The sequence below is a fragment of the Lissotriton helveticus genome, chromosome 9, assembly GCF_964261635.1.
Source record: "Lissotriton helveticus chromosome 9, aLisHel1.1, whole genome shotgun sequence".
Taxonomy (NCBI): Eukaryota; Metazoa; Chordata; class Amphibia; order Caudata; family Salamandridae; genus Lissotriton; species Lissotriton helveticus.
The window spans coordinates 786,984,793-787,010,928 of NC_136070.1; the positions used below are offsets into that span (position 1 = coordinate 786,984,793).

The window sequence follows — 26,136 nt, forward strand, 5'->3', positions numbered from 1 at the left end:
AAGAAAATGTTTTCTTTTAAATGCATCCTGTTTTCCTTTAAGGGAAATGGTTTGCATTTGAAGATTTTGTTTTAAATTATTTAAAAAGCAAACACAGACATGGTGGTCTGCTGTCCGCAGCAGGCCACCATCCCTGTGATATGTGAGATTCCTAAGGGGTCACAAATAGTGATCTACCTCATTAATGTTAATGAGGTGGGTCCTTAGCGACCTTATTAGGAATTGCAAACAGTGTTTGAGACACTTTTGTACATTTCATTTTGCAAGTCGCAAACCGTTGCAATTTGTGAGTCGTGAAATGGAATGGTCATCAATCTGGCCCATAATGCCCATTCTACAAGTACCAGTTTAGCTAATTGGAACCAGGGGCCTGATGTACTATCTATGTTCACAACCCAGGCATGAACAAATTCCACATTGCTGGCTTTGCGAATAGAGATGCAATTTGCAATGCGACCTATGTGCTAATAGATTGCATCACAAATTTTCCATTTGCAAAGAGGCGCATAATGATTTGCCTAATGAATATTAATTAAGCAGGCCACTAACTCAGACCCTATGCGATTGGTTACAAATGAGTGGATGGTGGCCTGCAAGTGAGAGACGGTCACCGTCCCTGTATTCACATTCCCAAATTGGAAACATTTGTATTTTTTAAAATAGGTTGTGACCCTTAAAGGAAGAGGTGCTGTTTAAAAAAATGTTTCCCATTTGGTAAGGCATTTGGAGGAACATACAATGGTACCCTGGGCTATCCTTCCGATGCTGTTTGACACAATTCCTAAAAGAGAAGCTGCTTCCCTGAGGACAGTCTTGTCTTTGCAAATCAGTCACCACCTCCTTTCAGATGTAAGTAACTTTGTAACAGATTTGCATCCTTAACTGGGGGCACAAACCACTGCTATCACTTGAACTTGCAAGAAACGTCCCTATCACGCCTCACCTAACTGTGATTCTCAATGGGCTGCAAAACTGAATTTGTGATCCAGAAAGGCTTTTCTGACCCTCCAAGTGGGTTGGTACATCGCGCACCAAATGTTTGCATTTGCAGACCATGGGAGTTTGAGTGTCACAGGAATTGCGAACACAGAAGTGTTTAGTACATTTTGCCCTAGATTGCGTGGAGTACCGGATCACATCATGTTTACATTTTTCTTCTCCTTAGTTTAGTAATCTAGATTCTAACAGGGATGATGAGAGAAGAAGCAAAGAATAAATAATTCAAATAAAAAAAACAAAGAAGGAAGAAAAGGGAAGAGGCTTGTGCCCTCATCAATCAGCACTGAATCTGTATCTCTGCCCCTCCGTAGAACAGCCTTCAGACTATCGTCTGTCATTTTAAACTACCCTCAAAAGATCACAGCGGGTGACCGGAAGGGCAGGTATCTATGGCTTGCACCTTCTAAAGGAATATGGCGGATGATTTGTTTGGTGGCTAGTGATAGGCTATGGAAGCATGACTTACAGGAATCGTTTTCAAGCCTGTCACAGCAGCAGCTGCTGCAATAGTGGGCTGGTCCTGAGAACCATCCTTTTGCATCTCATTAATCATGCAGTGTTCCACCATATCTCCTTATAATGCCCTGCAACCAGACCAGGCCACCAGGAGGGCTTAAATTTCCTCTGCCAGCACAGGTAGGGCACTTCCACACCCATTCTCAAGAGCACGCCGCACCTTAACTCACCAGAGTACAAACGTGCCTGGCAAGGGCGTTCACAGAAGGGAAAGCTGCTTCTGCTCCTCCACCCTCTGAGCTGTGACAGTTTAATAGTTACTTAGTGCCTGATTTAGACTATGGCAGATGTCACAGTAGCACCAATTAAGGCACCTAAAGTGTGATGGGTGGCTGCTAAGTTTTACTCATCAGACTTTTTAGTTTTACAAAAACAAACACCCAAAGTGGGAGTTTCTTTTTGAAGGACAAAAATGATCCTGAGACCAGTGGCAGCTCCTCGGCAATGGCGGAGGAGTGTCACCCCACTGCGTGGCGTAGAGCCAGCAGACGAAAAATAAAACAATGCTCTAGCGTGCGGCCGGCGGCGTCAGATAAGTTTTAAAAATTATTATTTACCTGTACCGTGTCCCCCCGCTTTCGGTCTCCCACTCCCTCATCCGCCCACCACCCTTTGTTAGTGGCGGCCGCCACTGCCTGAGACCCTGAGAGTTTTCTCCGAGGGTGTTGGGGGAAATGTTTTTTTTTTTTTTTAGTTCGGAACCACCAGAGAAACTGAAAGAAAGTGCATTAGACTATCCACTCAAAATAGGGCCTACAGTTTGATGCACTACATGGTCGGCCCCTTCTCCACCAGGCCTCAGTGTAGGAGTTTGAATGGCAGACCCAAAAGCAGGAGCACCTCTGTCTGAAACATGATGGTCAGGTATTCAGACAAGGTTCTCCATCACATTTGTTGCAAAGTACCCTGTGCATTTCTAAATCAGGTGCTTACTTTTCCACTCTTAAGCAGAATTATATGATTTAATTGACCCCTCTACTCTTAATTATATGTTTTTCGCAGCTGGTCACTGTGATGTGTTGTCTCCTGAGTCCCTGTCAGACATTGATCAAGAGTTTTCATTGTTTTAGAAACTGTGACTATATCTCAATTAAGGCCCCAGAAAAACTGCCCATTGCCTTGCTTTTCTTTGGCTCTTTCCCATCTCTTCACAACCTCCACGTAAGATTCTTCAAGGACTGGACCTCTGAACCCCTGTCTTCTTACTTCACACAACCTACCTTGGCCACATCATGTCCTTGTTTGTGCTGCTGTAACTTCTGTTTTCAGCTGATATTGAAATGTTCTTGTCTTTTCCATCTTTCACTTCCTACTGTCACCTATCACAATCGTCCACCAATTAGATGGTCCTTCATCTTATGCTCAACTGAGATAATGTACATCCCCTCCACACCTGCAACAATGCTATTTCCTTTTGAAATACCTCATCAACATCCTCATATGGTTCATCACAAGCCAGGAATGTCACAGAACACTGGTGACGGATGCAGGAGGCTATTATATTTTATCTCCAGTGCAATAACTGCTACCCTTCATCTTCTTAGCATGTAGATGGTCACGCTGCTAAGACTCTAATCTCTGTTCTGGTCCTGAATAAGCAGGATTACTGCAGTATTCTCTATGTTGGTGACCCTTGTCAGTCCTCTACCAACGTTAAAAAAACTTCTCAGCTAAACCATATTTGCTCTTTGCAATCTTGAACCATAGAATACAAGTGCCCTAGAGGCACAACGGGCATTAGCGCCTGCTTTCCGCACCCTAGGGGCACTTTGGTATTACAGAAGGGACCGCAGCCATTGATGGCATCCCTCTGGATGGGGCAAAGGGGTTTCCAGGGGCCCCTCAGACATCCTCTTGCAGGTGGGTGCAGACACTCACTGCACCCACCTACAATGGGATCTCTATTCCCCATTCAAGGTGCAGCGGGTTGCCGCCTGCACTGTGAAAACATAGAGCGGCTTCAAAGCAGCCACTCTGTTGTTTACATGAATACGCACTTAGGGCAACGCAAGTTCAAGGCTGCCATCATAATACACTGCATTTTACATCATTGGGCCGGGCGCACCTTTGAAATGGTGCGCCCAGCGCAATGAAAAAAAATGCACCGTATGCATAATATGGCCACCGATGTTAACCACCCACAACTTCTATAACACCATCAGGCAGCCTGACATTTAGCAAAGTACATGCTCTGCTTTAGATGTATCCCCCGGTTCTCAAATCAGCCTGGCTTTTCATCTCCAACCTTACCTGCAACAGCTGTAGCTACACACCTTACTGCTACACCTAATAACTTTAGGTACCCTAGACACCTATTCATCCTATACAAAGAACTCCCACATTGAAACACCTTATCCATGGAACTGAGAGCCATGACATCTCTACATTCTTGCACAAAAGGTCTACTTCATACCACAAGAAGATCCTAAACTATCAAATGCTGTGCACCTTTTTGATACCCAATCATCAGCAACAGTCTGAGTGACCCCCTGGGCAGCATACCTGTATATAATTGTGTATAATGCATTTATCAGTTGGTACCCACCAGATCGTCTCAGACCCACTGCTACCTCTAATGACGTGGACTAATGTGCAGTTCTTTTTATCTAGATTTCACCTATACCGCCACATGCAATATCTCAATCGAGGCATCAAGATTAAAAAGGGCTCTGATGTGCAGACGCAACACCATTGCTAATGGTACTTTAACAATACCTGCACTTTATTGAGGTCTCCCCCTCTATTTTAGAAAACCTTTCCTTTGATTGTTTCTGTATATTTTGAAACTGCTTCATCTTTTAAAATTGTGCTGTGCTTATTGCAACTAACCACGTTTTCACACTTCACACTGCACTAGGACTTGGAGAAAGCGGGCTGGTTTTTTAAATACGATTGAATTTGATTTTTAATATACTAAATATACTACAAAATGCGTTTTGAGGAGGGCGGGCTGTTTTTACAAATATCCACTGTATTTGCACTTTGCACTTACCTGTATCCACTCTTTCTAGGAGAATCGGGCTAGCAGAAGTGTGTGGGAATTTCGGCCAGTATTCTAAGTGGGGCCGCCAATTGAATTCCCGATACCAGTCTAGTTGGCCACCACATGCCAAATCTCAATCAAAGCATCGAGCTTAAAATAAGATCCGATGCGCAGACACGCCGCTGGCACACCAAAAGCAAGCCCGTCTGCACCTGGAAGGGGCCAGGAACCCTAGCACTTCTCCTAAAAATAGGATAGTCTACTCACCTTCCAAGCTTTTTTCTCGAATGCAAGTTCCATACAATAACTGTTTGCTCTCTTGGGTTATAAAGGAAGATGCATTTAGCATCTACAGACTCCTGAATTCCAGCTCCACATCCTTCAAACTATTTAGCATCAACTGCCACTCTTTAGTTCGCATTCAATCTAATATTTTTGATATCATCCAAGACCACCTACCCGATATATTGTTCCTTACTGAAACTCGACTAGGGCAGTTCACAGTAGCAGAGCCGGCATTAGCACTTACCCCTGGTCAACAGAGCCAACGGCAGAGGAGGCGGCATAGCCACTGTGTATCAGTTGGCTATTAGATGCTGGCTGGCACCATGCACAATTCAAGATAGTGAAAGTGCTTGGTTCAGAATTTCCATCAACAACAACTTCACCTTCACAGGGCTGCAAATTGATTGACCCCCGGGCCTGCCTAAGGCTTCCAGAGAAGCACTCACAGACTACTTTGCCCCTCTAGTGATAAAGCACTCTAATTTCAATATTATTGGTGATCAGAACCTGCACTTTGACTCAGTTCATGACAGTGAAGTTTGCAATTTTCTGGAGAACCTAGCAGCCATGCAACTGTCGCAATTTGTTTTAGGAGCTACACATGCAACCAGTCACCTTCTAGACACCGATTTTTCTAATTTAAGCAATTCATGTGTTTCCGCTCGGTGGCCCATGTCCTGGACAGGCCATTGCATGGTACCCATGACTCTCAATAGCGCCCTCCAAGAAAGCACCACGGCCACCAACACTACCATGAAAAGACAATGGCAGAAATTGATCTACAGGAATTTGGGAATTATATCCATACTAATCACCGTCATTTAGACTCTAATGTGGAGGCTGCCAAAAACAAGCAAAAGACTAGGCTCATCTCTGCCCTCAAAGTTTTTATCCCTGCTCGTCAAGGCCGGGTCAAAAAGAAACCCTTGTCCCTATGGTTCAATGAAACTCTTTTTGGTGTAAAAAAAACTGATGCAAAGTGCTTGAATTTTCATGGAGGAAGAGCTATGAAATTTCTGTCAAAGCGCAATATAAGAAATTCTTAAACTCATACCATAAAATGACCAAGAAAGCCTGTGTTGAGTTCTTCTATAACAAAATTTGCAATAGTATGGATCCGTCAAAAGAAATGTTTACCCTAGTCAACAGCTTAATGAAACCGTATTTATCAGCCGAGCCCATTGAGGCTTCTAACAGTCACTGCAAAAAACTTGCAGACTGCTTTCCTGGAAAAGTAAATGACATCTGCTCACACTTTTCTTCAAACCATATGCTAGCTTCGTTGGATAGAGTTTGTCTGTCGGAGGCCTCAGCCCAGAGGGCCGAATTAAATGCATTAGCCCTATTCAATTCTGCCTTCTTACATGCCATCTGCAATCAAGTAAAATCATGTTCCCCGATGACCCTTTTCGACCCAACCTTATCCTAAAACTCCAAGACTTCTTACTTTCATCCTTTAAAAAAACATCAATCTCTCTCTTATCTCTGCCACAGTGCTGAGTGCCTGGAAGCTCGTCAAAGTAATACCCCTGCTAAATACATTTTCCCTCAACCCAGCGAAACCAGAAACCCATCTTCCCATCTCTTTTCTACCTATTTTAGCCAAGGTGGCTGAGAAATATGTCCATAGCTAGAAGAACAACGTTTTGGACATTTCCCAAAATGCTTTCAGACCTTCTCATAGCACAGAATCTGCACACTTAGTGGTGTCAGAGACACTTTCCAGTGCCTAAAATGAAGGCAGATAATCGGCTCTTAATCTGCTGGATTTGAGCGCTGCATTTTACACGGTGTCCCAAAAGATGCTCCTGCAAAGATTACATGATATAGGGATACGAGTGACAGTCCTAACCTGTCTTACATCCTTTTAAGTGAGCGTTCCTTTCAAGTAGTATCTCCTCCATGTACATCTCACAGTTTTCTAACATAGCTTCCCTCAGGGGTCCTCGCTGAGCCCGATCTTTTATAAGATTTATGTTCAACGTTTAGAACATGTCGTGAAATCATTTGGGATCTCACTGGTATCTTGCGCGGATCATACCTAACTTATTCTTTTACTTTGAGCTAACGTAACTCAAGACATGGCCAAACTTCAGAAAGGATTGGTTGCTATTGCAAAGTGGATGAATAGTAACTGCCTAAAGCTAAACGCTGGCAAAACTGAAATCCCCCTGCTGAGAAAACACACCCACCTCAGGGGAGACCACTGGTGGCCGGTAAGCTTTGGACCCCCTCTTAAGCCCAAACTGGTCATAAAGAGCCTAAGCCTATGGATGGATGATACTGTCTTTTGAGTTCCAAGGCAACTCACTTGTAGGTACCTGCTTCGGTTTCTTGAGAGGCCTCGAACCAATCATTGTTTTTTTTATCGCTTGATTAGGAAGACTATCATTCAATCACTGATTCTGTGATTTGTGATTTGTTTGCCCTCTGCGTTGGCTCTGATGATCTCTAAGCCACCCTGCAGCCCCCCTGCCACCCGCACCTTGCAGGCTGTTTCTGTTTCTGCCTCTGCTTTGTTTTGCCTCTGTGTGGGGTCTGATGATCGCTAAGCCCCTGCCACCCGCACTGTGCAGGCCGTTTCTGTGTTTGCCTCTTCTTTGTTTTGCCGCTCTTTGGGGTCTGAAGATCGCTAAGCCCCTGCCACCCTCACAGATTCAGCTCTCGATGTGAAGGCTGCATGAGCAACAAGGATGCATTGGCTCAGTTGCATGTGACCCCGTTGCCGCTCCTACCACCGACCGATTTGGCAGACTACAAAAACAGACCCCCACCCGACTCGCGTAAGACCGGACGAAGCACCTCAGGCCCCCTGGACTCCCTTGGGCTCTTGGGCTATAAGGCAAGATAGGGTAAGTGCCCTCACCCTGCTCTCCTTCAGTGGACTAAATGACCGTATGCAGGATCCCACCATTTCAGGAAACCTTAGACATCCAAAATGGCCGCTCCTTAATTACGTGCACATCCTCAAGCACAAAGACCGCGTTGGAGGCCACCCTCTCCTGGTCTGGTAGCAGATAAGTCTGGATCACTTAGACCGCTGCAGTCTACACTCCTTGTGGCAGGCCTAGGGCCTATTAATGCCCAAAAGTTGGGACCAGCCAATTCAATCCCACTAAGATCACGCAGTCCTCTCCATGCCCATCTGTTTGCTATCTCACTATGGCACTGGAATGACGAGCATTCCCTCGTTCCTACTTGATCCTGCTCCCCCTCACTCCCTGTGGCAGGCCTAGGGCCCATCTTCGCACAATTTTTGCCCCACCTAAATTGGCCTCTCACTGAATTCCTCTCCCCGACACAACCTTGCAGACCTGAATTGTGGCCCTCGCTCGGTGCCCCTTTCCTTGTCCCCTCTCCCCGGTCTACCAAGCCACACTTTTCTCGACTCTCACTAGCCACTCTTGGCAAGGGCACTAGCCCTCCTTTGCCACCTATGCTCATAGCAACCTTAGCTATGCTTCTGTTATTCATACATGGCAAGGGCAGAACACTGTTCCTCCTGTCCACTAACTACCTCATTCATGAGGAGACCATCTTACCCTGGAATGACACTGCCCACTAATGACCCCGCCTTACTAGACCCATCCTCAGTGAGGACTCTACTCGGGTAACCTATACATTCCTTCCTCCCAGCTTATAATCACAACCCTTTCTGTCTCCACGATGCCCCCCCAGCGCCTAATGCAGTCGGGACCCCAGGCTTGAGAAGAGAGGCAAAAACAGCTACATAATCAACTATCCGACCAACCTCTTCAAAAACATGACTAAATCTATGAAACATACACTACTCAAAGCCAATCCTGAAACCCTTATCTCTGACCCATACTTCTGTCCAAAAAAGGAGCCAGTACCAATAACCTGATCTTCTATACGAAAAGAAGAGCGCAGTGGAGAACGGCATTCCAAACTTTACTCAGAATCGCCTCAGCTAAGAAATTTCCTCACGGTATAAGACTCCTAGTTGAGTCATCACCCACTTTCAGTGCTAATGCCAATATATCCATATACAACAATGGGAATTTCCAAATTCAAGCCTCCGATCGGAACCTGAACCTATTTGATGACAGATTCTCCTTCATTAAAAAATCACTTGACACTCCAAATCACTCTAGGAACGTCATTCCACTAACCATGCCACAGGACCGTCTAGATCTCTCTCTAAGTTGCCGCAACCACCTGTTGATTGCCCCGTCTACACTCAATAACACAAATACATCCCCAGCTTTGCCAAATCTGGGCCCCACAGACTCACCCACAGTCTCACGAAGATACGTATCGAAATATAGCCACTCCCTTAATACTGGAGCAAAAGATATCCCAAGCCTGATCCCCGTCACTTCATTTCCCTCACTCCTGGCTCTCTTCCACACAACTCCCCTTCTCCACAGCAGGCCCTTCCTACTAGCTCTGTCCTAGATATTGCCCCCTCTCCACAGCAGGCCCTATCCCACATAATTCTCTCTTTACCCAGCAGGCTCGTCCACACCCCTCCGTGAATACTTTACCCCTTTTCCCCCTCAACACCAAAAGACCCAGCTCACTCTCTAATCCTCGACGTTCAAACCTTTTGCCCCCTCCACCCAAACCATGGCCTCATGCCAACTCTAGCGCTATATTATCGTGCTCTCCAGCTCAGCAGAGACGGAAATCCTCTGCAAGAGACGCCCCCTCACCATCGTTCCCTCTCCAGGGACCAGTCTGCCTCTACCCTAGCGAACAACCCCCCTCCTCCCCTCCACAAGAACTATGAACCACAGTATGATCCTGCATCTAAGCTCAGAGAAATTAACAGAGAACTTCTAAAACTCAAAGCTGGCATTCAAAATCTTCTTAACATCACCCCAGACCTGGCACTTGACCTCGCCTCCAACAAGACCTCGCAGGGGTTCCGGCATTTGATCAGGCCTCACTTCTATATACCATCTCCTTCCCCCAGGGTACCATGTGACGCTGGGCAGAAACCCCAAGCCAAGACTGGATTTCCACTCCCTATGCCAACGCTCAATCTAGACCTGCCAGATCCAAAAATCATCTATCTGAATAAGAAATTCTCTCCCTCCTCCAAGCCTACAACTCCTCACTTACAGGCATCTCCTTCCCCACTGGAATGGCACAAACCTCCCCTGCAATGGCACCTGATCAAATAAGCCCAAGTGTGGCAAAACGATGGCAATACAAAGCATCACCTCCAACCCACATAGAGCTCCCAGCCTCAACGCCAATGCATTAAACATTAATAACCTCACACAGATCCCCATTACACAGCCCCTTACTGGCCACAAACCACACCTGAAATGCATGTTACTCAACTGTAGATCAGCGGTGAAACATGCCACGGACCTTGCCGATCTCATCCTCGCCCAGGATCTAGACCTCCTTATTCTCACTGAAACTTGGTTCACCAACTCCTCAGGTCCAACCCTTGACATTCTAGTCCCTCCAAGCCACAACATTATCAGACTTGATCGTGTTAAGAAAACGGGTGGTGGCATAGCCTGTATCTACCACAACTCTCTCTCAGCACAACAGTCCCCTTTGGCAAATCTCTCATCCTGTGAATATTTATCCATAGACATCACTAGCAATCATAGGCCCTTATGCAGCATGCACATCTTCTTTCACCCTCCAGGTGACAACCTCCCTCTAATTGAACAAACTATGGAAACCATCTCCTCCAATCAGGGACGACATTGCCCCCAGATCTTCCTTGATGACTTCAATCTTCACTGGAATGACCCACAAGGCCAGGCGGTAAACAGTCCTAAAAACTTCCTAACTGACCTCTGCTTGACTCAATTCTGTGACAAACCCACACACAATTTAGGATCGACCCTCGATCTAATCATCTCCAATCCCAACGCCATACAGCTTGAATCTGTCCTCCCCTGTTACTGGTCTGACCATCACCTGATCACCTTCAGTATCCTAGAAAATTGGACCCCCAAAACATCACAGCCAGTAAAACAAAGACATTGGAAAAGAATGCTCAAAAATTCAAATGTTAATGAGCTTATAGCTTGCTGCAATATATCCCTACTGCCGCCTGCAAACATGACTGACGTGCATGACCTCACGAAGCACTATAACAACTCCATGTAGTCCTCCCTGAATGCAACTGCCCCCCTTAAACTAAAAAGAAAAGCCATCAAAGACTCCAAACCATGGTTCAACGACAGCCTAAATGCTGACAGACGCAGCATGAGACTGGCAGAACGCGCTTGGAGATCCGCTCCATCCATTGACCTACTAAAAATCCTAAGACTAAAAAGGAGTAGATACAACAAACTCATCAGAAAGGTGAAAGCAACCTTCTTCAAATCACAACTGGACAAAGCCAAAAATCACCCGAAAAGGTTATTTGAGCAGAATAAGTCACAATCCAATACCACTCCTAATCAATCCCCTCTCATCTCCTGCCCTCAGCCTAACTGCAATGACATTGCCGACTTCTTCCTTGAAAGGGGGAGTAAGATCTAATCAGATCTAAAGTCTGCCCTGATTGATCTCTCACCCTCTCTTGACTCCTCCTTACACTCGTCCCCTCCTATTCCGCCCAGTCACTCCACTCAAAACAGTGCCTCTTGGAGTCAATTCACACCCATCAATGACGCTGCCATCTTCAGCATCCTCTCAACCCTGAAACCTCAAATCACTTCAACGATCCCCTCCCCTCTAACTTCTTTAAAGAAATGATAGGATCACTGGTCCCACTCTGGTCCAAGATCATCAATGCGTCTCTCCTGCAAGGTGTGATCCCTGACTGCCTAAAGAAGGGCCGTGTTTCCCCCATTCTCAAAAAACCCACAGCAGACCCTGAAGACTTGAATAACTATAGGACAATCACAAACATCCCTACCCTGGCAAAACCACTTGAGAAATGTGTACATGAACAACTGCGCAAACACATTGAGCAATTTCAACTGCTCAACCAATTCCAATTGGGCTTCTGTCCCAGCCACAGCACAGAACCAGCCATCACTGATATAGTTGACGACGCGCTCACCCTGCTTGACAAGAATGAGTCTTGCCTACTCATACTACTTGATCTCTCATCAGCTTTTGACACTGTCAAACATGACAATCTACTGAGCTTATTGGAATGTACGATGGGGCTCTCAGGCACTGTTCTAAAATGGTTTGCCTCTTTTCTCAACAATAGAACTCAGAGAATCAAATCCAATCAAACACTATTCAACGCCAGTCCCTGCTCGCTGAGTGTCCCCCAGGGATTCTCGCTCTCCCCCACGCTCTTCAACCTCTTCATGGAACCACTCACTTTAATCCTCAAAGACTCAAACATCCAATATCACATGAAGACGGATGACACCCAACTGTACATGAAAATCGCCTCCCCTGAAGATATCAAGTCACTCAATGGAACACTGCTCAAAACTCTTAATTGGCTAACATCCAACCACCTCAAACTAAACGCACTTAAAACTGAATTTCTCCTCATTTCTCCCGCTAAGCAAGCCACAATTGGCTAGAAATATCTTAAAAACCTCTCAGCTCTGTGTAGTAATTAAAATACCACAAGTCTGTTCTTTCGGTGAAGTTGATTAATAATAAGCAGGTGCTGCGCAGCAGCAGCGTCACCTTGGTTAAACAAGAACCAACTGTCCCATATTTGAAAACCCCTTCTGAAATGGAATGCTATGCACCCTCCTTAACCGTAATAAGATGAGTGAAATCTTTAATCTGTCCAAGATTGTTGCTAAAGACTGAAGGATATTTTTCACACAAGATGTCAACAAAATCATCTGATTTATTAAACAAGAACCAACTGTCCCACATTTGAAAACCCCTTCTGAAATGGAATGCTATTACACAATACCATAACTCAGCATTCCAGAACTGATTAGGAGAATACTACACTCTGAACTGCACGCCTCACACCATTGATTCCACTAAATCACTAGGAATTGTGCTCGATAAGAACCACAACATGCAGGATCACATTAGAGCATCTACCAATGGAGGTAACTACCATTGAGCATCCTAAGAAAACTCAAACCCCACCTTCCCCAAGATGACTTCAAATCTGCGGTGCAAGCATTAGTCATCTCCAGACTAGAATACGGAGCATCGCTAAATGCAGCGACTAGACTCATCACTGGCTCTAGGAAAACCAACCACATCTCTCCGGACCTGAAACCGCTCAACTGGCTTCCGTTTGACTCAAGGATCCAGTTAAAAATTGCATGTATGTCTCATAGAGCGATACATTACAACACTCCCCTTTACCTGGCAAATAAGCTCGAACTATCAGGAGCCTCCCAGCCCTCTAGGAGCACCAGCACACTTCTGCTCAAGCCGAAGAAATAAAAAAAAATGAAAACCTACAGTCGTACATTCTCTGGAATAGCTCCAAGAATATGGAGCTCCCTACCTGTGGAAACAAGACTGATTCCCTCAACATTTGCCTTCAAAAGAGAAGTGAAAGCCTTACTTTTGAACTCTGCGCTGAACTAGAAGTTTCGCTCCTCTTGTCTCCCATCTTCTTTTGCTGCTTAATACTCTACGTGGCATATGCTTGACCTCAGTGTGCCTGCCAATATACTATTGTTTTCCTGATATATATGTTTATGCTTTCTCTCCAACAGCTATTTAACTATGTCGTCCTCATTTCGTATGTAAAGCGCTCTGATACCCACTTGGGTCATGTTCGCGTTATACAAAACTTTAAAAATAAAATAAAAATCTCCCTAGGGGACAACAAATCAGCTACAAAAGGCTCCAGATCGCTCAAAATGCCACAGCTACGCTGCTCTTCTCCCTTCCAAAATTGTGTTCAGCCTCAGGGTTCCTCCAGAACTGCGACTGTCTCTCTATAGATAAGTATGTGCATTTTAAAACACTGTGCATAGCCAACAAAATCCTACATCCTCAAGGAGCTCACATCCTTGCGGGACTACTTACACCTTTCCTGCCATCAGGCCCCTCTACTTAGCTGACCTCAATCTATCTGTCTTCCCCAGAACAAGAGGGAAAAAGCAGGACAGTACTCCTTCCATGCCATGGCTCCAGCCTTAAGGAACAAACTGTCCTTTTACCGTAGGAAACACAAAACCCTCTCAGCTTCAGGAAATTAATTAAGACATGGGTTTTTACAGCTTTGTTTCTTCCATTATTAGGTTCCTCCCTTTCTGTGATAGTATTGTATGAGTGTTTAAACGCAACAGAGCTGCTTCCAGTGAAGGGATCTAAGCGCAAATGCTTCCTAGTTCATGAGTGCAGACATCTCACAAAAAGTGAAGGACAGGTCTCACACACCACCTGGTGTCATGCTTCATCATAGACCAGTCCTCACCTTCTAAAAAATCGGTTTGATAGAGGGCGGGCATGCACCTGACGGCAGGGATGCACTTCTAAACTAAGTGGGGGCCCTTACAGAAAAAAGTGAGTTTGAAAATCCATTACAGATGTCAAATTAAATTTAATATTGCTGGCATCTATATGGTGTTTAAAAATAGGGTGATCGGTGTGGTGGGGATGTAATTGTCCCCCCACCAATGTTAAAGAGTAAACATGTTTCTGCCAGGTGGCCCAGTAGGGTCCGCGGCATTCATCACCACCTAAGTGAGAAAAACTACGGGCTCCGCTCTTACCAAACTGTGGTGAGAGGGTATCAACTGTGTGGGGAGAACAGGATCCCACTCCACTGCGAAATGGCCTCGGAATCTAAAGCCTGAAAGAAATAACATGAAAATATGTAGCAAAAGATTGGACATGACATAGAAAAGGATTAACACTCAGCCTCATGCACGGAACACTATTTGTGAGTGGCTATGAGTGCAGAAAGGGCAACGTCGTTTACAATGCGGTCATTACATCGCAATGCCATTACATCGCGGTTTTTAGAACGTAAGTCGTTACAACGACTTGCGCTGGATGGCGCTCTAAGACAAGGAATAGTATAATTTACTATCCAACACCTTCCCTACTGTATGTAGACAGGAGTTGGAATAGTAAATTATACTACTCCTAAGTCTAGCGCCCTCCAACGCAAGTCGTTGTAAAAACCGCGATGTAATGGCATGCGATGTATTAGCATGCGTTGTAATGTCATACAACCGTGCAGAAATTAGTGTCAGACATCTATGCACTAGAAGAAAAATGGAGAGGACTTTCTCCACACTGCTTACCCTAGGGATGGGACAGAGTGCCCTATAAGAGGGTGAGGGCAGGAGACCCCTTTGGGCAAGAGCTAAGCAAAATAAAATAATGAGGAGAAAAAAACAACAAAATGCCAGGTGTTTACAAGATGTTGGTAGTTGCTAAGTGAACACAGATGAGGTTCCATAGTATTTTCAGAATGGAAGTACCAGAAAAAGAAACAAGTGGTGACACATTCTCTCACACATTCACACTCTTACTGTTACGTGATGCGATCTCGGCTGCTGCGCCTATGTGTGTGCTCCTCCTCTCCTCGATGTAGAATGATTGGTTTGGCATCCGGCAATATATAGTGTCAGCACTAGGTAATTAAGGCCAAAATTGACTAATTAGGTGCCGGTGTGAAAGATCCGGTGTCTCAAAGGACGTGTTGTAAAATATCGTGGTAGCCGGCTGACCTGCCAAATAAGGTGCTTCCGGTGAGAGACCCTGACGCCTCTTGTGCGTGCCTTAGGTCATGTAGGAGACAGAGCGGTGCCCGCGTCATCTGGCGGTTCGGGCTTGTGAGCTCAGGAGTGTCTGGCTGTTGTGCAAGCGCGGGAGCTCAGAAGTTGGGGCAACTATGACACTCTACAAGTCTTTTTAACATTACATAAAATTAGTCAAGATGGAGGATATGAAGAGAGCGATTGTATGCCACCGCACTACAATATTTTAAGGAGGACACATGATGAGAATCATAGAGGGTCATTCAACGTTCTACATTACGTGCCAGCTCTGAAAACCCCTACCCAATCAATCTCACTCAGAGATGTCAGAATCTCCTTTCAGTACCTGACAATTTATCAATACTCAAGAAGGCCACTTGACACAATTGGTGCAAGGGATAGAGATGGTTCCCATTACCTCTCAATTCTCAAGGGACCCCAATATGAGACTTGTTTAGGGGATCTGGCATCAAATTCCCCCATTACCTAACCACTTCCAAGAAGCCCAAGAATCCCACCTATTCAGAATCATACAGGTTATCGCATAACCCCCTACTGTCACCTCACCCCTATTACCAGACAGCTCTCAAGATGGCCAATTGATTAAATTAGTACAGGACTATGTGATTAACCCACAGCTATTGATAACGTCATTTGTATGAACAAAACCATGTGATCCAATCTTGTACTTTGGCATTCATTGGTGAGACCCATAGGAGCAAAGCTCATGAATCATGCTTTGTTACTTTATGTGACCACACTTACTTGTTATCCTGTCCAACAGCATGTAGACCCTGCTTCCAAATGGTGCATAGAAACCCACAGTAACTGGTGTAGAGACGTGGCACAGGGCCTTTGAGAGGCAGGCACAGTAAATGTCATCCTCTGTCTGCTTTCCCACTAAAAGAAATCCGGGAACAAAATGTGATATTTGTACATATGAATGTACACATGGGTATTTTACGTAAAGAAGTGTTCTTGGCAAGTAATGGTTGATTATTTAGGCACATAGAGTATAGAGTATATATATAGTCTTGATTTAAACATTTACATCAGGGCTCTCCAAACCGTTCTGTAATAAGAGCTAAGAACTACTGATGCTAGTGATCTAACAGTGAGCACCCCATCCACGACTGCCAGCAGTGATCACAGCAGTGCATTAGGCAGGGTTGCTTGCCATAAAGTAAAACAGCACTATCAATTTTGAATACATCTGCATGGGTAATACAAAACATTCATAGTTAAAAATACCCCAGCACCAACATCATGATAGGAATAATAAATCTCTCCAACTCAAATAATATCTTTGAATTAATTTTCTAAAAGAACAATTTTTCTCCAATCATCATCTTCTGAGGTCTGAAAATATAGACATTTTCATCCCAAATCCATGCTTTTTAATTTTGGTATACAAATAATATTTCGACCCAGCAAAGGCTTCTAATTTAGTAGTCTGGGCTGCACACAGGAGAGCTACTCACAGGTAGCTGGAGAGCTACTGGTAGCTCATGAGCTACTCGTTGGAGACACCTGATTAACAGAGTACTTGCAATCAGGCTTGGCTTTATGGTCGGATTCAAAGGTGGGAGACAGAAGGTTATCATGTGCTAACGTGCCTGGAGAGAGAGATGTGCTTTAAGAGCTCTTTGTATCTCAGTGAACGAGGAGGTGGTTCTGAATTGGTAACAGAGGGCATCCCAGAGGGCAATTCACATGAACAGAACCTGAAAAGGGTTCATTTTGGCATATGTACAGCTAAGACCTCGTAGATGGTTGAGCACAGTTTTGTGGGAAGAGTGTGGCAAGGGGATAGTTGAGAGAAGGACAGATGGTGGGCCTAAGCCTTGGATGGCTGTAAGAACTCTGATGTTTAATTCGTCTTGGCACTCATTTGGCCCATAACCATCATGCATGGTCCTGGTGTATTTTGGTAGATGATGATCTGGAGAAGCAATAAAGGGTACGTCTAGCAAAGCAGTGTTTTCAAAGACCTGCAATGGATTACGCAAATCCCACCAGTACGCAGTTAAAATAATCGCGCTTGATAATTAAAAGTAAGTAAAGTAGTCGGTCCAGATCTTTCAGATACTGAGCAGTTGGAACCTGGCCTCTGCGGAAGTAAAAGTTACATAGGAGCTCAGTTACATATTCACATTGAATTGAATCGCTAGGCTCTTGCATGTGTAATTTTCAAGGAGATGTGAGTGGGAGAAGAAACATTCAAATGGCTTGATGGGGCAGGGAAACAATTGATTTTCTAGTAAGTAAAGTTTGACATTGTGGATTGGGGAAGATAACTGTTGTGTATTTGATGTTAGAGGCATGGCTTGTGTGCCGGACATTGTCCAGACTAATGCCTGCCTGAAATTATTAAATAGAAAACAACTCTGACTTCCATTATCAATAACAGTCTGAAGACCACATAACCTGTAGCGTCTCCCAAAGCGCTTCTCTCCTACCTAAGGGAGCTAGCCAAAAGTGGCACTCTCCTGAAGGTAGAGAAGCACTGACAGAGGAAGGACCGTGGGGTTGTGATCATGTCCTCCATTCTCAAAATTGCCCAGCCTCGTGTTTGTCATATTTACTTTAAAAAATATATATTTTTATTGCCGTTTTCATTTATAAACAGCACAATCTATATACATACAATTAATTAACGTATGAGGAGTAATCATTCCTTCTTTTGTATACATACAACATTCAAAAAACACTTTCTTTTACATACTCTTTATATTAGCTCAAATCGGGGAGGAAAAATGAAAAAGCTGAGAATTGTCAGCAGCTAAAAGGGAACCCTAGCTATTATCCCGTGAAATGAAATTCATAAAAGAAAACAAGCGGAGGGGGAAACCAGAACATTAGCTACATTCCTGTCTTTTTCGGATGTCTAGGGCCCATTATTAAACTGACATTCCTTCCACCTATAAATAGGTGCCCAAATACGTCTACCGAGAGTGTTCCCTCTCGTGCCCTTCCTTTCCTAAAGTCCCCACTCCAAATTAAATACTGCAAGTAACCTAGCGAGCCAATGCTGAAATGTAGGGGCAGGAAAAGAAAACGGTGAGCCAAGGCTTGCCCCCGGCTGTTATCAACCCCAAGAAGCATTAAGGCTGGGATTAGCTTAACTTTCAAATCCAAAGAATGATGACAGAATGTCTGAATTGAGGATTTTAACATATCAAGCCGCAGACAGGTGGAAAACATATGGATTAGGTCAGCACTCGGGAAATCACATCGGGAACACCTAGTTCCCTCCTGCCCCCCCCCCCACTGTGCTATCCTTGCCGGAGTATAATAAAGTGAAAAAATTGTCTTATTGTGCTGAGCCTGAAGTCCAGCAGAGCACAAAACTGTCTGCCCCAGCTCTAAAGACTCAAGAGAATTATCCTGATCTATACCCAACCTCCCTTTCCATTTTTCATATTTACAATGCAGTAACGAAACTTCAACGTCTACATGAGCCCCCTCGCAGCCATCGCACGCAAACACAACCTCAACATCATCTCCTACGCCGACGACACACAGCTGATCCTCTCCCTCACCAACGACCCAGCCACCGCCAGAGCCAGCCTACACGAGGGGATTAAAGATGTCGCCGAGTGGATGAAGAACAGCCGCCTGAAACTGAACTCAGACAAGACGGAAGTTCTCATCCTAGGATCATCCCCTCCGCCTGGGACGACTCCTGGTGGCCCCCTGCCCTGGGCACCACTCCCAAGCCAACGGACCACGCACGTAACCTGGGTTTCATCCTGGATTCCTCCCTCTCGATGACCAGACAAGTCAACGCCGTCTCATCATCGTGCTTCAACACTCTGCGCATGCTCCGAAAGATCTTCCGATGGATCCCCACCGAAACCAGGAAGACGGTCACCCAGGCGCTCGTCACCAGCCGACTGGACTACGGAAACAGCCTCTACGCCGAAAACACAGCCAAACTTCACAAAAGACTCCAACGCATCCAGAACGCCTCCGCACGACTCGTCCTGGACATCCCCCGACACGGCCACATCTCCGACCACCTGAGAGACCTGCACTGACTCCCTGTCAGCAAGAGGATCACGTTCAGACTCCTCTCCACGACTGGGCCCCAAGTACTTCAACAACCGCCTGACCTTCTACACGCCCACCCGCCAGCTACGGTCGACCAGCCTTGCCCTCGCCGCCGTTCCACGCATCCGCAGAGCCACCGCCGGCGGACGATCCTTCTCCTACCTGGCAGCCAAGACATGGAACTCCCTCCCCATCCACCTCCGGCTAACCCAGGACCATCTCTCCTTCAGGAAGCAACTCAAGACCTGGCTCTTCGAGCAGTAACGTACCCCTCCCCACCCCAGCGCCTTGAGACCCTCCCGGGTGAGTAGCGCGCTATACAAGTGTCATGATTGATTGATTGATTGATTGATCTGGTCTTCTCCAGGTCGTCACTTTGTATATGTTTTCATGGTACCTGAACCTACAGGTAGAAAACACGATGGAACGTTGTTTCAAAGACTTGTATGTCACAAGACAGGACCCAAATTGTAGAGAAATATCCAATGTGGACTCCAGCGATGTGCCTCAGGTATCCACGGATCCACAACTGGATGGACATCCTTGACCGAAATACAGCCCTTGTGCCACATAGAAGCGATACATCTAACGGTTGTGGTGTTCTTAGACATGGATGCATGATGAAGGCTCAATTCGACCACTGAAGCCACTTGTCAAGCGGAGATTAACGAACATTAATATCCTTGTTTTTGTCCGAGTACAGCTAATCCCTACTTTGTGAGTTTTTTGGCACCTTGGAACATCATGGCGTCTCATTGTGTGTGGGTATTATATTCTATGCGGTGCACTGGGCATAGAAAATGAGCTGTAAGACTATCAGTTAATGGGCACCTAACTCTTTCGCAGGCAGCTCAAGCTGCATACTTATGTTTGATGCCATGATCAGACTGTACTCATGCAACAATTCCTGACTTTTGACATGACAGTAAAAGTGGAAGCAAGTTAAGACATTTGGAAGATGCCTGCATGTAAAGCATGATCACTCAGCAATGTAGATATGCAGCAGACCAACAGGAGATTAAAATAACTATCATAGAACAATGTAATTTAAAGCTTGACAGGTCCTTTTTCTTCTTCTCCATGTTAGATATATTAAGTGAAGAAGCTGCCCACTGTGTCCTCATGCTTTACAGCTTTTTCCACCCCTAAAAGGGTTTGCAGAGAAAGTCAGCTGTAATTTGCTATATTGTTTTCTGGAGTACACACAGCAATACACAGCCCAAATTTACTTGGCAAGCCAAGGGCAACGCCCTAGAATTGGCAAATACCAATAAGCATCTCGGTGTCTATTTAGATCCTCGCCTAACTTTCAACACCCATCAAGCAACCAGACAACCCACAGCAAAAAGCTCCTGTTTGCATTCAAAACCTCACAGCAAAAGACACGAAACACCTCAACACTCCACCTTCTTTAGGTCGTGAGTGTTACATTTATGCCTTCACTAACCTATGGCTCAGAACTGCTAAAAGGGAAGGATATGGTGACTCTAAATACAATACAAATGAGCCTCTTCAAAAAACTCTTTGAAATTCTACAGCACATTTCGCAAGCCCAAATCAGGCTTGAGTTCGGCCTGCTCCATTAGGGCCCAGCAAGAAATGGGGCCTTATTGAAACTCTGCTGCAGGCTGAGAATGGCTCACTCACATACCAGTGCTACCTAGAAATTGAAAAATGGGGCACACGAAAATAACTCATGATTCTCTAATATCCAGCATTCAATCAAAGCGGTGCAATAAGAGGATACTTGGTACACCCCTATGGAACACACTGCCTTCAAATGACCCATCAACAGAGTAGCCAAGCTTTCATTACACACCTCAGATAAGGCCTCATTCACGTGCAAATGGCATGCCTGGGCATTCAATCAATCAATCAATCAGGGGTTTATAAAGCACGCTTCTCACCCGTGAGGGTCTTCAAGGCGCTAGGCGGGGGGGAGGGGAGCGGCTCCAGATCAGTTAAAGAGCCAGTTCTTGAGGTCCTTCTTGAATGAGTGCAGAGTATGGGAGCGTCTGATGTTCACAGGGAGCTCGTTCCAGGTCTTTGCTGCGATGAAGGAGAAGGCTCTCCCACCTGTTCTGTTTCTGCGGATGCAGGGGACCTCTGCAGGGGCGACATCTTGGGTACGTGGAAGGATACTCTCTCGTTGAGGTATTTGGGTCCGATGTTGTTGAGGGATTTGTAGGCGTGAAAGTGACCCTCTTCTCAATGGGGAGCCAGTGGAGGTCTCGTAGGTGTTGTTTGGTCATGTGTTTGTGACACAGTGTACCGCGGACGAGTCTGGCTGCGGCATTCTGGATGGTTTGGAGTTTGTGTAGAAGGGTTCTGTTGATTCCGGCGTATAGGGCGATGCCATAGTCCAGTCTGCTGGTTATGAGCGCATGGGTGATGGTCCTTCTGCAGTCGGGGGGGTCCATTTGAAGGTCTTACGGAGGATTCGCAGGCAGTTGAAACTAGTGGATGCAACGGCGTTGACCTGATGGTACATGGAGAGGGAGGAGTCGAGGAGGATGCTGAGGTTTCATGCGTGGTCTGTAGGGGTGGGTGGATTCCCGAGGGCGGAGGGCCACCAGGTGTTGTCCCAGGCGGAGGTGCAGGACACCTCTGTCCGAGGATGAGGACCTCAGTCTTCTCTGAGTTGAGCTTCAGACAGCTGTCTTTCAGCCAGGCTGCCACGTTCTTCATTCCTTCCTGGAAGCAGAGTCTGGTGTCTGGTGTCTTGGGGATTCTTTGTGAGTGAGAGGATGAGCTGGGTGTCGTAAGCATAGGAAACAATGCTGAACCCATGCTGGCGCCAAGGGGGGCCATGTAGATGTTGAAGAGCGTGGGGCTGAGAGATGAACCCTGGGGTACTCCGCTGTTGATATCGGTGGGTTCGGAGAGGAAGAGAGGGAGTCTGATCCTCTGGGTTCTGCCGTAGAGAAAGGATTGGATCCAGTCGAGGGCGGTTCCTTGTATCACCGCGACGTGAAGTCTGGCTGCGAGCGTGCGGTGAGAAACGAAGCTGAAGGCTGTGGAGAGGTCTAGAAGGATGAGTGCCGCAGTGTGTCCCTGGTCGAGTAGCATGCGGATGTCGTCAGTAGCGGCGAGAAGGGCGGTCTCAGTGCTGTGGTTTCTGCGGAATACAGACTGGGTGGGCATTCATGCCATCGTACTTGGCATGGGGCTCACAGCACTACTTGTCCACTCACTTCTCGGAAACATGACTTTATGCTTATCCACCTTGGTATCTTTCCATCCAAGAACCTAATCCTCGCGAGTCACTCCTCGCCTGGTAGGCGAGGAGTGACTCGCTCCTCGCCTACCAGCTGAGTGGTCGCTCCCAGTGTCTCTTGCAGGCATCTGGTTTTTACCGCGCTGCATTACCAGAACCTTGATTTGTAGAGCGTCTCTCATCTAGTTTAGCCTGCTGCATTGATTATTTGTTAGCGCTGCTTAGTTTGCATTGATTATTTGTTAGCGCTGCCTAATTTGCTCTGATTAATTACTTTCCGCCTGCTGTTTTGATAGCGCTGCCTCGCCTGAACTGCTTTCATTGCAGACTGTTCATTTGCTGTGTTGCTTCTTGACGCTTTAGCCTCGCTAGGGCTTTAACATTTGGTTTCCTCACTGATTTGTCCTGTAAGCGCGTTTGTCTGTAGCGCTACGCTGTGCCCCCCCCTCCGCCTCCATTTTGTTTGTTGTTGTCCTCGTGTGCCCGCCCCGCCTCCCAGCTGTGACGCCCTCCCACAGAATTGAAAGAGTGCTCCTCTCCGTGAAGACGCCGTGACTCGCTCCTCGCCTACCAGCTGAGTGGTCGCTCCCAGTGTCTCTTGCAGGCATCTGGTTTTTACCGCGCTGCATTACCAGAACCTTGATTTGTAGAGCGTCTCTCATCTAGTTTAGCCTGCTGCATTGATTATTTGTTAGCGCTGCTTAGTTTGCATTGATTATTTGTTAGCGCTGCCTAGTTTGCTCTGATTAATTACTTTCCGCCTGCTGTTTTGATAGCGCTGCCTCGCCTGAACTGCTTTCATTGCAGACTGTTCATTTGCTGTGTTGCTTCTTGACGCTTTAGCCTCGCTAGCGCTTTAACATTTGGTTTCCTCACTGATTTGTCCTGTAAGCGCGTTTGTCTGTAGCGCTACGCTGTGCCCCCCCCTCCGCCTCCATTTTGTTTGTTGTTGTCCTCGTGTGCCCGCCCCGCCTCCCAGCTGTGACGCCCTCGCCCCTCCCCCTCCACTATCCACATATGACAGTAGTTCCCGCGCGCAGCGTTCACGCGCAGCGACCGTGCCCAATCCGCGCCGAAGGTGCGCCAAAGGTAAGCCCGTCTACGCCCGTCCGCGCCTGGACCGCGCCCAGCGCCAGACCCCCTGCCCCTCGCGCTGCCCAGCCCCCCCGCGTTACCTACGATGCTGCCACCCTCCTAGCCCTTAACCCCGGCCGCGCCCCCAACTGCGTCCAAGCCGCTCCTGGTCGCACCCATGGACCGTTCTCCTGCCTCTCCTGCAAATTTAGCGTCACCGACAACATCTCCGCTACGACCACAACACAGATTCCCGACCCCAACCACCTAGAATGCATCCTTCTCAACACCCGCTCGGTCCACAGGCACGCCGTTGACCTTTGGAACCTACTAGACACCATCTCTCCTGACGTCGCCTTCCTAACGGAAACATGGATGAACGCTTCCTCCGCCCCTGACATCGCCATCGCTATCCCTGATGACTATAAGATCACACGCAAGGACCGCACCGACCATACAGGAGGTGGAATCGCTATCGTCCATAAGAAATCAATCCGCATCTCAACCAGCTCTGACGCCAACCTCGCTAACTCCGAACACCTTCACTTCCAGATCCACATCGACCCCAAGACCACTCTCAGAGGCACCCTCCTCTACAGACCACCAGGACCCCGCGCAAAATTCAGTGAAGACATCACGGACTTCATCACCCCACACGCGCTCCCCTCCAAAGACTACATCCTTCTGGGTGACCTCAACTTCCACCTTGAAAAAATCAACGACCGCAACACCGCCACCCTCCTGGACAACCTAGCCAACCTCGGACTTAAACAACTAGTCACTTCCCCCACCCACATCGCAGGTCACACACTCGACCCCATCTTCACCTCCAGCAACCATGTCTCCTTCAGCCACAATACGGATCTCCTCTGGACTGACCACAGCTGCGTTCACTTCACCTACAACAAGCCGAAACCCATCATCCACCTCCAACCAACTCTACAAAGAAACTGGAACAAAATCACCACGGAGCAGATCTCCACATCGCTCCTTCAAACCTCCCCAGCCCTCTCTTCTAACGCCAACGAAGCCGCCTCCAACCTCACCCTTTGGCTATCCAACACCGCCGACACCTTAGCACCACTGAAAAAACGTCAACACAAACTTGGCATCAAGAAGGCCTCTTGGTTCAACGATGACCTCAAGAAGTCCAAGAAACTGTGCCGCTCCCTTGAAAAGGCCTGGAAAAAAGACCCTTCCACCAGTAACAAGGACGACTTCAAAAGCGCCATCCGTACTCACCACCAACTGATCCGAAAAGCCAAGAAAACAGCATTCAAGGATCGACTTGACAACAACGCCCACAACAGCAAGGAACTTTTCAACATCGTCAAGGAATTTTCCAACCCCTCGGCCAACTCCAACGACATCACCCCCTCTCAAACCCTCTGCGATTCCCTAGCCTCTTTTTTCCACAACAAGATTGCTGACATCCACAACAGCTTTGACAACCAACCCGGAAGCCAACCCACCCTACCATCAGCTGACCATCTTCCCCCCGTTAACACCCTTAACGCCTGGAACCCAATCTCCACTGAGGACACCATCCGCCTGATGAATTCCATCCACTCTGGATCCCCCACAGACCCATGCCCTCACCACATCTTCAACAAAGCAGACTCCGTCATAGCCCCGCACCTCCGAGACGTCATCAACTGCTCCTTCAACTCCGCTACCTTCCCAGAAGACTGGAAACACGCTGAACTCACCGCCCTTCTGAAAAAACCAACAGCAGACCCCACCGAACTCAAAAACTACCGCCCCATCTCGCTTCTTCCATTCCCGGCCAAAGTCATCGAGAAAGCTGTCAACAACCAGCTCGCCGCCTTCCTCGAAGCCAACAAATCACTCGACCCCTCACAATCTGGATTCCGAGCCAAACACAGCACTGAGACCGCCCTCATCGCAGCAACAGACGACATTCGAACTCTACTGGACAATGGAGACACAGTCGCCCTCATCCTCCTCGACCTCTCTGCAGCCTTCGACACAGTCTGCCACAGCACCCTTTTACAACGCCTCAGAAACATCGAATCCAAGGAAAGGCACTGGAATGGATCACCTCGTTCCTCACCGGAAGAACCCAGAGAGTCCGCCTCCCACCATTCAAGTCCGAGGCCTCTGAAATCATCTGCGGCGTACCACAAGGATCCTCACTCAGTCCCACCCTCTTCAACGTATACATGAGCCCCCTCGCGGCCATCGCCCGCCAACACAACCTCAACATCATCTCTTACGCGGATGACACTCAACTGATCCTATCTCTCACCAAGGACCCCAGCACCGCCAAAACTAACCTACACGAAGGAATGAAAGAAGTCGCCGAATGGATGAAACAAAGCCGTCTGAAACTGAACTCAGACAAAACAGAAGTCCTCATCTTAGGTAATTCCCCCTCTGCA

General features: G+C 46.9%; 1 protein-coding gene across 1 annotated transcript in view; it reads right to left on the minus strand.

The window, feature by feature from the left end:
• Positions 1-26,136, minus strand: part of NKPD1 (NTPase KAP family P-loop domain containing 1) — a 138,227-nt gene that overhangs the window by 21,598 nt on the left and 90,493 nt on the right. Inside the window, exon 3 of the mRNA XM_078662193.1 lies at positions 16,156-16,290. Within this exon, the coding sequence (XP_078518319.1) occupies positions 16,156-16,290 (135 nt within the window). The remainder of the gene's footprint in view (positions 1-16,155; positions 16,291-26,136) is intronic.